The sequence below is a fragment of the Clarias gariepinus genome, chromosome 23 (assembly GCF_024256425.1).
Source record: "Clarias gariepinus isolate MV-2021 ecotype Netherlands chromosome 23, CGAR_prim_01v2, whole genome shotgun sequence".
NCBI classification, from domain to species: Eukaryota; Metazoa; Chordata; class Actinopteri; order Siluriformes; family Clariidae; genus Clarias; species Clarias gariepinus.
The window spans coordinates 20,075,417-20,089,204 of NC_071122.1; the positions used below are offsets into that span (position 1 = coordinate 20,075,417).

The 13,788-nt window shown below is 38.3% G+C and overlaps 1 protein-coding gene across 3 annotated transcripts in view; it reads right to left on the reverse strand.

Annotated features, from left to right (window-relative positions):
• Window positions 1-2,564: 2,564 nt before the first annotated feature.
• The window catches only part of ptprga (protein tyrosine phosphatase receptor type Ga), a 252,060-nt gene continuing 240,836 nt past the window's right edge, over window positions 2,565-13,788 (reverse strand). For all 3 annotated transcript variants that reach the window (XM_053483753.1, XM_053483752.1, XM_053483754.1), the window contains 10 exons: window positions 12,742-12,914; window positions 12,124-12,259; window positions 11,878-12,024; window positions 10,763-10,856; window positions 9,968-10,044; window positions 8,772-8,900; window positions 8,440-8,586; window positions 8,074-8,216; window positions 6,562-6,697; window positions 2,565-5,168 (listed from right to left, as the gene is read on the reverse strand). In XM_053483753.1, coding sequence (XP_053339728.1) covers window positions 5,022-5,168; window positions 6,562-6,697; window positions 8,074-8,216; window positions 8,440-8,586; window positions 8,772-8,900; window positions 9,968-10,044; window positions 10,763-10,856; window positions 11,878-12,024; window positions 12,124-12,259; window positions 12,742-12,914 — 1,329 coding nt within the window. In that variant the 3' untranslated portion in view covers window positions 2,565-5,021. The remainder of the gene's footprint in view (window positions 5,169-6,561; window positions 6,698-8,073; window positions 8,217-8,439; window positions 8,587-8,771; window positions 8,901-9,967; window positions 10,045-10,762; window positions 10,857-11,877; window positions 12,025-12,123; window positions 12,260-12,741; window positions 12,915-13,788) is intronic.

Sequence of the window (13,788 nt, forward strand, 5' to 3'; positions counted from 1 at the left end):
TTATTTATTTTTTTCTTCCCACAAACTCCTCCAAAATCAGCTTATAGTCACTTATTATAACATGGCACATATTATAATATTTGGGGAAAAAACTAATTGATGCAGGATGGAAAAGCAAGGGAGCAGTAACAGATACTGCAAGGAAGAGACACAAAGTGGATCTAAGCACTTTTTAATAAAATTTTAAAAGATGGGATCAAGTGATAATTTTTTTTTAATGCATTTTGTTTAAATTTGACAAACTCAAACCCAGGGGTAATTGTATAATCCCTTTACAAACCCTGTATAATTGAGTAATTTCTAAAATCTTAGCCACTACCACCCAAGTCATGACCAATTCATAACAAAAATCGATATTCCTTCCTGTCTCCTTACTGTCTCCTTGTAGCGCTGTCTTAGGCGTCTCACAGTGCGGACATATCTATCTATCTATCTATCTCTCTCTCTCTCTCTCTCTCTCTCTCTCTCTATATATATATATATATATATATATATATATATATATATATAGGGTCCCTGCTCATCTGCGTGAAAGTGCATTAGGCATGCTGCAGGGAGCCATGACCCATCTTTAATGCTCTGACTGAGGGAAGTATCATGTATCTACTTAGACTTTGGCTGATTGTGGGGTGCACAGGTGTCTTTATGACAGCTGACAACCTCAAACAAGTGCTACTAATTTAGAATCATGAGCAGAGTGTAGCTGAACTATTTAAAAGCAAAATAACAGGTCTTTGAGGGTCAAAAATCTTGCTGATAAGCAAGTGATCAAATACTTATTTGACACAGTAATTCACAAATAAATTGTTAAAAAATCATGGAATGTGATTTCCGGGTTTTTCTTTTTAGATTCTGTCTCTCACAGTGGAAATGCACCTATGCTGAAAATTGTAGACCCCTCCATGATTTCTAAGTAAGAGAACTTGCAAAATCACAGGGTGATCCAATACTTATTGACCTCACTGTACATACAGTGGGGCAAAAAAGTATTTAGTCAGCCACCAATTGTGCAAGGCCTGTAATTTTCATCATAGGTATACTTCAACTATGAGAGACAAAATAAGAAAAAAAGTCCAGAAAATCACATTATAGGATTTTTTAAGAATTAATTGCAAATTCTGGTGGAAATAATAAAATAAGTATTTGGTCAATAATAAAATTTAATCTCAGTACTTTGTTTTATACCCTTTGTTAGCAATGACGGAGGTCAAATGTTTTCTGTAATTCTTCACAAGGTTTTCACACACACTGTTGCTGGTATTTTGGCCCATTCCTCCATGCAGATCTCCTTTAGAACAGTGATGTTTTGGGGCTGTCGCTGGGCAACACGGACTTTCATCTTCCTCCAAAGATTTTCTATGAGGTTGAGATCTGGAGACTGGCTAGGCCACTCCAGGACCTTGAAATGCTTCTGAAAGACCCAGTCACGTTTCACCTTCAATGTCCTTGCTGAGGGAAGGAGGTTTCCATAAATATACCTATAAATAGGTATGGGTCTTTTAGAAATGGTTTACACAAAAGTATGTGAAGACCTGACAATCACACCCATATCTGGTTCTTCCCACAATTGCTTGATGGTCTACGATCACTTTGTATGATGAAGCTTTCCGGCACAAAGAAGCCCACACCTGTTCCAGCATGCCAATATCATTGCACATCATGAGAACCTGCTCCACCTATTGTAGGCTGAAGAACTTGAGTGTCCTGTACAGATCCTAAACCTCACTAAACTTCTTTTGTATGACCCGTAACAACACTCATGGCTGAGTGAGCACAACCCCCCAACCCCAAATAGTTTTCTCTGCAGACTTTGGATTATACTGTTTTATTAATCATGTGCAAACCTCAAGCAGACAAATCCTTGTGCACCCTGTGAGCTTGAGCAGGTTGTGCGGCCCAGGTTGGAAACCATGGATCTACTGTATAAGTCAGGTAGGCTTGGTGTCATTTTTACTCACTTCCTTAATTCTGTCTGAATACAGGACACAGACACTCAGGACTGTGCACTTTAAAGTAAACATTTATGAATGAGAAATGACTCGTCATAGGATTATTCAGTGTCACATACTTTAGAAAAGGACAGGTTCCCTTTTAGGTCCAGGTTCCTCTCAAGGTTTCTTTCTCATATCAGCTGGAAGGCGGATATCAGGATCAAAAACCCATAAGTCCGTATTCAAATCCGGTTAAAGCTCCTGTAACTTTAACGTTTGTCTAGCCCAATGTTTAGTACAACTAATCATAACTTTAACTGGATGTATTGTGAATCTGTACGGTACTTCTTGCACACAGGTAAGAAAGCTTATCTTACCTTACTTACCTGTCATTCCAGGAAAATAAAAAGGTTCAATGAAACCTTGCGTCTCGTTTTAATCGTCAGATGAAAACGAAATACCATAAAAAACATTTTGTTCATTTGTCTTTCTCACAAATTCATTTCCATCAGCAGGTGTTTTTTGAAAAAAAAAAATATAGGAAAAAATATATAACATAGATAAATCAGTCAATAAATCAGTGAATAAAACATCACATACGGTACGATGCAGACAGTATAGATATGCTTAAAGTACATCAAAACCCATATTTTATTTTATGTATAGCAATACAATTTACATATTAAATAACACTATAATAGAATGCTTTGATATAGCTTTCAACAAAACAAGAAAAACACATTTTTTTCCTTTCGCATTGTGGTATTCCAGGTGACAAAACTAGGGTATATGATGTTGATCAACACCCACCTGCATTACAGAAGTGAAAGAGGGAAACATAATCAGTGGAGCTTGCCTAGGACACCCTCAGAATTAAAGAAACAAACAAACAAAAATTACAATTTTGTTTAAAGAAATGAAAAAATTAATCGACAAAAACCTTGTGGTATATGAGGCATGAGATATCGATCACTTTGTCAATCAACCACTGAGTTACACTCTCTCTCTCTCTCTTTTTACACTTCTTGTTTTTTTTTTGCACAAAACATCCAGAGACTGAGATTCTGAGACGGCTTGATATGAAAATAAAATTCTATAAACATACACAGGGGATAATGTGAAGAAAATGTGATGGACAGAGAAGAAAAAATATGTACATAAAAATAAAAAAAAAAGGAGGATAAAGATAAAAATTTCAGTTTAATTTGCAGCATATAAGCAACGGCTTGACACTCGGGCTGAACAAGAAGATGTACAAGGGGAAAAAAGGGGCATGGAAAATAAACGGCAATATAAAGTCAAGGTGTCATTAATGCGTTGTAGTTTTTTTTTCTTCTTCTTTGGAAAGGACACAAAATTAACAATCTCAGTGCTTTTTAATGATGTGGATTCAAAGTCTTAAGCTTGCCATCGCAAAAGTAGAAATAATTAAACGTTTTCACCAAAAAAAAAAAACTATATCTGGTGATCATTTTTCTTAAAATTGGCAAAGTGCTAAATGAACCAAGACCTCAGCCTCATGAAATTCTCTCTCTCTCTCTCTCTCTCTCTTTCTCATACACACACAAACACACCATTCTGCACTATTTGACACTGAAACAAACGTAGCAAATTCGTTACTATGGAAACGAGATGCTGAGTTGAAGTCTTTGGTAAAACTTGACAAATCAAATGTTCCTCGTGCAAGTGTCGGGTAACTGGTGTGTCAACAAGGCCATCATTGTGCTGCTGTGTGACATGATACACACTGTCCACACACACTCCTGCTCTTGATGTTTATGAAATAAGTGATAAGAAGCAAACTGTGAGACACGGAGGCAGGACGTGAGCAACGTGGACTGTGTACAGTCTGCATTTCGAATATTTATATATATATATATATATATATATATATATACAGATATATATATATATATATATATATATATATATATATATATATATATAGATAGATAGATAGATAGATAGATAGAAGTATAGGTTGTGTAAATTGATTGAGCACCACACTTGACACACACTCTTACATCACACCTGCTGCGATGAGATCGGACTTTACAAAAAGGCATCGAGACCAGACCGATGCGCAGAAAAACTGAATGAATAACTGAATAAGCAAAGGGAAAGCGAGGATGATGAGGATTTTCTCATTCAAATAAAATCAGATCATTTAGCAGCAACAGTCTGCAGAAAACAAAAAACAAACAAAAGAAAAAAACAGCAGGGGGTGCTAGAGAGGACATGGACTGCTATTGCGAAGCGTGAGGCAAAAACCATTAAACCAAGCCTGCAAGGAACCAGTTGCTTATGACGGTTAACTTTTTTTTTTCTTTCCTTTTTTACAAAACCACAAGTTATAATGAGATACGATATATTCATATATAGATTAAAAGCATAATATGAATCATAAAAAAAACATGAATAAAGTTCACAGTAGATGTTTTAATACCACCTGTGGAAAGTTAAAGAGTCTAACAGACTTTGTAGATGCATAACGCTAAAAAAAAAAAAAATCATTCTTTATGGAGCGCAGAAATCCAATATTGCTCGCCGATAACTCCGGATGTTAATGATCCGTTGTCCTTTGTCAGAATTTTGATTTGATACGAGAGTGGGAGTCTTGAAACTTGAAATCTTTTCACTATTATTTCCCAGCTGTCGAAGTGGATCTTCATGATGGAATGTCAAAAGAAATCTGGTGGCGATGAAAAGAATAATTAAAAGAAAAAAATAAGAATAAAAAATAGAGAGCGTAGGACTGAAGTAGGCAGTAACACTGATATTTTTATAGTGCAAACTAGACAGAAGTGTTTCGTTCGTCGTTGTGAACTCAAAAAACCGAGGTGCAAATGTTCAGTAGGATAACATTAAGACATAAAATGGCGAGGAAAAAAAATAAATATCAAAAAACTTTTTATCAGTGTAAAAAAGTAATCGGGTTATTCGTTTAACCAAGAGTTCTGGCAAAAAAGGCCTCAGAAAAAAAGTCTGTCTTAGTTCTTGAAGTTTTACAAAGTAAGGTAAGTGCCTCCTGGCACGTGTGAATGTGTGCGTGTGTGTGTATGTGTGTGCGTGTGTGTAAGAGTGAGGGCTTCAGACGAGAGACTCCATGCTCTCGGCAGGGTCCGATTCGTCTGACAGGGCCATGCTGCCGTTTCGCTCTATGGACACAGGACCGGCTCCGTTCTCTTTAGTGCTCACCAGACTAAGCATAGCCTTGTAAAGGTACTGGTACTGTTCCTGCAACACACACACACACACACACACACACATAAATAACTGCGTTCAAGTTTCAAACATCACAGATATTCAGTAGACAGCACTAGGGTGGGAACCAGATCCTAAGATGTTTATAACAAATCATAATAAAAAGTCAATCGGCTATAAAATATGTCACACAGCACTGTTTATGGCTAATGCGAGCTACAAAGCTAACTGGCTTCTAACACAAGGCTAAATCCCAAATCTCTCTTTAACTTTTGATCAAGGGCACTACTTGGTGGGTGGAACAAGAGATTATACACCCTACATAGTGCACTACCTTTCCATTTAACACTATTTGGGATCTAACCCCAGGACATAGAAGTTAGCTGACGAGTTTGCTGTTAGTTAGTAGAAGGATCTGTGTTGGACGAGCAAAATAATTGGCTAAATAAACAAACAAATCATAATCTGTTGATGATAAATGTTATATCCAGAACTGTTGGATAAAAGCGATACCACACTCGAGGTCGTGCTGTTGTATTAAACACAAGCGCGGCTGGGATATCTTCGACTGAGTCACACCTGTGCTGTTATTCGGTACAACAGCGCTCACTCTTGTGTGATATTATTTCATTGCTGAATGGAGATTAATGGAAGTCTGTTTCGCTGAAAAATTATAATTATATCCCCTAAACCACAGCTGGCGGTTCAATAATGACACTCGTTCACTAATTTGAATGCACTTGGACAGCTATTTTTTCGCTGGCTGAATCAAAATCAGTCAAATAAAATTGATACTCTTGGTTCGTTCGCCACTTGGTTTCATTTTTAAATTAAACATAAGTAGAAAAGGCAACACTACATATTTCCTTAACAGCGTGCAAGGGAGAAAATGTACTGCGCGTTATGTCAATGCGGAGAATTGTGAAAAAACAGATAGAATTAAGCAAATTTTTTAGAAACACAATGCAGAGATCTTCTGAGATAATAAACAGAATAGACAGTTTAAAAGGAGATAATTATATGAATGACTAGATGAAAAAATGGTGTATGGCAGCCAGTGTTTATTTTGGTAAAATATTTCCAATATCCAGGACAAGAGTTATTTTTGTAGCACAACAGCTCTGTCTTGGGGTTGCCATGCACTACAACCTAATACACCCATGTTGACACACTTGGGTGTTGCATTTGGGTTTATATACAGTACTGCTCTCTCAGTGCAACCCGGGCTTCTCCAGAGACTCGAGCCAAGACCACCGCACTCAAACACACTCTGGCTGGTTTAGGTTCCTTGCCATGTTCTCACTCAAACCACAAACCGAGAGCCAAAACACACCCGGATCCATTCACACAGACTAAATGCTGCGTACATACAGTAGAGGCCACACGCCTTTAAGCGTTTGTGCTACTTGAATTTACCAGCACTCACAATGTCGGTGAAGACGCCAGGTCTCATCAGGTTGATCATCTTGGCCACCTGATAGACGCCGACTGCGTTCTCGCTCTCCAGCTGCTGACTCAGAGTGGTAAGGGCACAGAACATACCAGCTGATACTGCTCCGTACCTGGCAACCCAGACATACAGACACTGTTAAAGCAAGAACTTTACACATGGGTAATGAAATGTCTGTACTCGGAGAGGAGATAGACTTTATCTTAAAAGCTGCATGTGGTTATTATTGCTGTTAACTAATGCAGTTTTTTACATTTTATTTAATATTAGAGCTCCATTAATAGGAACATTTCTCATTAATTGGAACATTATTATTACTGAAAGTTTACAAGATCTCCTCGTACACAGAATAGAATAAAAATATTTGGCAACTTTGGCAACTATATATACATATATTTATATTTATATATATGACAAAGAGCACGGTTAAAGTGCATGCTGCTCATAAAATACTCTAATATCAGTTTCCAAGGTTTTAATGAAGGGGAATCAAGCCGTGTGTACGTAGTACCTGTGTTTCTGTTATTTACGACGATGGCACTGTGCCTCGAAAAACACCCCTCTGGAGACCTTGATAATGCAAAAAGTAGCCTCTGGATGTGCAAATTAGCTTCTTTAACGTCAAATTACACACACACGCACGCCTCACAGTGTGAAGCCGGAGTGTTTACAGGAAGCTTTCCTGTTATACTGTTTCAACTATACAACACCTGAAGGAGCTGTGATCCAATTACACATAATGAGTGTCCCTTTAATTTCAACACACACTACTTTAGCACAAAAAAAAAAAAAAAAAAAGCCCCAACAACAGAACAACACCGGGGCTCCCCTCATGTTTATTCATTATGGAAATGAAGCAGCGCTCGTCTCATCTGATAAAGCGAGAACGACTAATTGGGCTTTTTAGTGGATGTATTGTTACTATGGTATCACCCCTAAGAGGTTTAGGAAAGATGGCTGTCTTAATTAGCGCCACATTCTCTAATAGAAGGGACATGTTTGTCAGGATAATGTTGTTTCAGCAGCTGAAAAAAAAAAGAAAAGAAAAAAGAGTGTTGTGTTTATTAGGGCCATGTCTCCTCTAGGCTGCTGGAAATCCTATCAGTCCTTCTCAATAAAAAGTAGCGTCTCTGGGGACACTTCTCCCTGTTGTCTTTGTATATGAGTGGGGTTGGGGATGAGTGGGGATAAATCATTATCACGTGATTTTATACAGTAGAAGCTTTGATGTGACACGGAAAGGGGTAAAGCAACTGGGATTAGTCACAAAGGTTATGGGTTAGGGGTTAACACAAAATCAAATATTTAGAACCTGATTATCTTCTTGTGTTAAGGATGTCTCATAAAGTGTGACAACAATATCAATTTAATGCAAAAGATTTATCCATAAGAAATTTCAGCTCAGACCTGCCCTCTAGTGGACAGAACTTTAAAATCCTGCTTCCGCACAAAAGCCACACAAGACGCACAAAGTGACCCAAGACTCACTCATCGTGCACTATAGTGGGTCCGTCCCGTGTCATGGCCTCTTCCTTAATGATGTTGATGAGCTCGAACGTACTGCTGATGGGCGCGTCCGGGTTGGGCCATTTTGGGCACTGAAAGTGGCGTACCTCCAGCACATAGTCGTCCTGATGAGAATGAAAAACAAACACGGCAGATGCACACCAGTCTTTAGGTAGAAACCCAGAAATAACACTAATGTAATAGATGTAGTTTGATTCCCTGTGTTAAATTACACCTAAACAAATACAGTTAAACCAGTCCTGTAGGATTTAAGCAATTAGGAATAATCACTGAGCTGAAACACACACACACACACACACACACACACACACACACACACACACAGACCTGTGTAGCCTCCAGGATAAAGTCATGAATGATAATCTGCTCCTCGTTGGACAAGCAGAGTCTGTCTTTGCTAATGAGCGTGACAGTGAAGGCTTCACAATTCATGGCTTCCTCTCGACTCGGCCAGTAAACAAACTCATCTTCAGCCTAAGTTCCAGTATGTGTGTGTGTGTGTGAGATAGAGAGAGAGAGAAAACAAACAAGCATGAATACAAGCTTTGTTTTCTTCATTGTTCCTGCATTTTTTTTTAGCACCACCTCCGTACTGAACATCTCACATGCGTGACCTTAAATCACCGTGTTCTTTTACAGAAAGTTTTCCAGGTACTCACCAGCCCCTGGTTGTCGGGAAGCATGACGATGATTTGCGCGTTATGGTCCCAGATCATCCTCCAGAAGTCTTTAGTGGTGTGGGGCAGAGGATGCTGGGTAATGATGAACTCGTTGCTGCGGTAGTAACCCTGTAAGACGGCACCCAAGGAGAGTTCGAGGAAACAAAGGGACTTTTTAAAAACATAATTAGGAATTAGCCAAAATATCTTGGTAAGGAATAAATCTGCACTTGATCATCGATGAATAACTTTTTTTGGACGTCCTTCTAGGTGGAATGTGTGAATTTTACGCTGAAATTGCAAACATTTTAGTCCTGAATCCTCACATCACAGTGAAGGCCCCGAACTCATAAGCTCATGCCATCATTTTTGGCTCTTTTTCTGTCAAGTGTAAGTGCTCTGAACAATCTCAAATAGGACTTTTTATAAATAAAAATGAGTAGGGTAGAGGAGAAAATAATAATAAACAAAAAGAATTTGTCCTGAATAAAAATAGAAGGTGTCGAGCCTGTGATATGCCAGTAAACTGATTGTGCGTTTTAAATAACAGCAAACGTTAAATGTCAGCAAAATTGCTCATTTTTACTTTAGTGCTGTTTGCTTTAATGAAGCTGATTAAAGAAAGAAAGAAAAAAACCCAAGCTGCCAAATACAGGTTATTGTAATTACATACTGTCATGAAATTAGAAAAAACATATGCTCTTATACTGTTCTCTCCTTCCTTTTTCATCCTTTTCGTTTCACTTTCATTAGTTTCTTAAAATCCAGAACATTGTAATACACACTTTTTGTTTTAATCATTTCTGCCTACTGAAAAGATTTTACTCCACTGATGCAATGAAACTCAAGTGTGAAATGCAGAGCTTGTTAAAACCCGAAGCCTCGCTGCATGATCAGCGCAGAGTAATACTGCGCTCTTTATATATAACAAATGAATTTATTCACGCCGTCTCACAAATATCTGCCTGCTAAGTTTATAAATAAATATTAAAGACACACTCTTTAACTTAATCATCCACTGCTACAAATATAAACCATCCTGTAGTCTATAGCAGCAGACAGGCTCTGGCCGAGGGAGGAAGTGCTGACTCTACAGATTATGCGCCCTGAAGAGTCTCCCTACGTGCGCTGTAAGCGATTAGTGTACAACCACCGCTAATGTTGAACAGGACAGGATGATATAGACTGACACTCACCATGATGTAAGAGGCATTGATGTAATCGGTGCCTTTCATTCCAGGAAGTGGAGCCAGGCCGACACGCGCTCTCTCCGCTGGGAGGGTTACAGAATACACGGAGGTGTTTATTAACCAGACAGCGGATAAGATTTCGTGTTGATTTGTACGCTGCTCCTATGAACATGTTGCAATCGTGTTGTAAAACAAAAGGAGGAGAAAAGCTAGACAGAGTTGCGTTGCTGTGAAAGGTAGCTGAGGCGTACCTTATCGAATATTAAACAAACATGCTTTATTGGCATGTCTACACCATGTCTATATGGTTACTCTTGTAGCTTGTAGAGGCTTAATCACTACTATGTTCACAATGATATTCCTCTATGATGTCATTTACTATGACGTATCACAGCTAGTATACTTTATAATATATCAGTGATCCCGGCAGTCTAAACGTCAAAAGATCTTAAATTAAAGTGTCACTAAATAGTGGCCGACGTTATTTATAGGGAAAATAACCTAAAAATAACCTAAAAAAAAACCCCCAGACATTCCCTAGTTATGCTTCAAGGAACACCTGGTTACCATAGTTACCATAACATATGCCTTGTTAAATATGTAAAAATCACATGTATCTAAAGCACAGTAATCAAAAGAATATACAGTAGTATTATAGTTTAGGTATATGCATTATTATTTTATATTAGCATATTTAGGTATATGCTGTGCATATAGTAACCATAGCAACCAATAAGCATCACAATGCACCCATACAGTAGCTCATAAGTGTATAATCTTTATTGTTCATGTGTGACTCACATGGAACGACAGAGGAGTTGCGGTTCTTTTCCTTGTTGCAGTCTTTCTGCGCGCTGAAACACTCTGCAAACCTGGCGTTACACTGAGTCACCAGCTACAGGAGCGAGAAAACACACACCGCTCTCATCTTTAGCGTCTCTACCGTACATCCATTACAAGACAAAGGAAATATCTCTAAAAGAATTATAGAACATTATGAACAAACCCACAACAACACACACACACACACACACACACACACACACACACACACACACACAGAATCGCATCAATCCATTTACACAAGCCATTTACTACAGATCCAGTTTGTAGACTAGGGCCTGTTTAAAAACCCAGCTGATGGAAACATCTCGCTGAAATGAAGTAACAGAAGAAAACAAACTTTAGCCTCAAGGCTAATTACATTAAAAGCATGAAGCCTTGCAATGTTCTGCATGAACGCCCTCGATCTCACATAACCAGGGGTACTGACGGAATAGTGTGTGCATGTATGTGTGAAAGTGGAGATGATTCAAATTAAAGCGCAATCCACAATCCACACATACACTCCGCTTCCCACGGAAAAAACACACACTTTTGAAATTTAATTTAATTTTTACCCTAAATGTGCTTGATTTTATTCTGAACTAGATGTGCCTCACATGTAATTTAATTTCACAGTCATAAGAAAATATAAAATGTCATCTGTTGAAATTTGGAATTAACTAAAGTTTTTACGTGTGAGATCACATTTATTAAGTAGATTTCAATAGCACACTCGTAAGCATGTTTTTAAAAAATGTACAGCACAATCTGTTGAATTTTGAGATGAACGAATGATTTAAAAAAAAATTATTTGAGGGCGTTTTTCCATTTAAATTTCAAACTAGCGTATCTTCTCTTCCTGTTGGCCGATTGTGATGAAACATTGCCTATATGTTACCTCAGGCTCGGCCTGAGTTCAGTAGATTTTCCGTGATGCGTGCGCAAACAAACAGACAGACATCATCTTACTTTAATCATTAATTATCGTACTTTACAGTTTTATTATATTTATAGATTCCAGGATGTAAAGGTGAAACAAAGTAAAGCAGAGAGAGAAAGTGAGGGAAATATGGAGAAGATCCTGTCCTGACCTTGAACTGTTTCTCGAGGCGTGTTTTGCCGCTCCGGCTAGGGGTCAGAATGCTGTTGACGTAACTGTGCAGCTGACTCGACAAAACCTCCGTCTCCTTCCCCAGAATGGCCTCCAACAAGGCATCATGGATAAAAACATACTGCTCCTGAACCCCCCAGGAAAAGAAATACATAAATCAGACTTCAAAAATGTGTCAGAGTGTAAAAGAAAGTGAGGTTGGGAAAAACATGCTGCTGAGACGAACCTCCGTCTGAACCAGGTAGTTCCTCTGTGTGCGTATGTGTTTAAGGAAACCTAGCACGTTGACGGAGCCCTTATCCTTAATCTGCTGCAGCATGCTGTCAATCACGATATAGGTTCCTGTTCTGCCCACGCCGGCACTGTGCACACACACACACAGACACATAAACACACTGAAGCGATACATGTACATACAGTGTGTATCAGTTTTAAACATGGTGTCGATTTTATGACTGATGAGGTTACTCAGTGTCATGTACTGTGGACTGTAGAAGCCCAAACTGCTTCAGAACAGTGGTTTAGTTTGTGCTGTAGTTTGTCTCCAGATCCAGAAAACGACATGGAAAATGTTCAGATGCTGGGCGACACTACAGGTCGGAAATGCATTATTTTTTAAAAATAATTGTACAGATTAATTAAATGTTTAATTATTTATTTTACAACTGTTACCATGGACTATATACAATCTTTTTATTAGTGAGCCTTTCCATACATTGTGTGTATAGAACATATATATATATATATATATATATATATATATATATATATATATATATTTATATATATATATGTTTTATATGTGTGTGTGTTTGTGCGTGTGTGTGTGTGTGTGTTTGTGTACCTGCAATGGACGAGCATTGGGCCCATCTCAGATGTCTGTGCTGCAGAAGATTTCCTGACGAAGGTGAGCACGGGCAGTGTGTACTCAGGAACGCCCATGTCAGGCCACTGTGTGTAATGATACTGGATTACTGTTCTCTCGCTCTGACGACTCTTTACACTGCCCTTCTGACCCTAAACACACACACACACACACACACACACAATGACAAAGACAAACCTTAGTTCATTTTGTCCTTTCAACTTTTTTAACCTTGTATACAGTATATGCCCTTTCACATCGCAAATGCTCATCCCGGTAGAAAGTCATACACACACACACACACACACACACACAACACCACATCAAACATCCTTTTCAATCCTGGACCACAAGGCACAATGACATTCATGTATAGTAATCCTTAATAACCGAGCACAATATATTGCGCAAAGTAAAAGAGATTAACCTCTGGTCCTCTCCTAGATTTAAGAGGCTTGTGTAAATACATAAATAAATAAATATGTGTTACCATGGCTGGCTAAACACTCTATGTATGTTAGTTAAGAGGATTAATGCTATGAAAGTATTACAGTCTTTTAACAAACAAACACACTGTAAATCTCACACCAAAATAAGCTTCTTATTTCCTGTTACTTTCACCTCACGATCCTTCGATCTGAGTAAAACAGGCATTGTTACTTGTATATCAGATTTATTCTGGGTGTGTTCCCCGATTGTTTCTGGGATTCAGTGTACATTGTGTCGCTTTTTTACAATTAAATATTCTCGCTGCATCCAAAACTGCACTCTGTCTATATAGATAGAAGAAGGTTTTCGTTTTTACATTGGTCAGAACTCGTTTTATTGCAATGATATCTTTACATTGGAGGACCTGAAACCAGTCTCAACATGACACAAAACTGGCTGGACAGAATTTATTAAAACTTTTGCAGTAGGTGGATATCGGCCCTGAAGTTTAACCTGCACCATAAGTTAAACCAAAATGTTGAGTAAAAGTCCTGTTGTTCTGTGCAATCAGAATTCCCAGTTTGACTCGAACGCCTC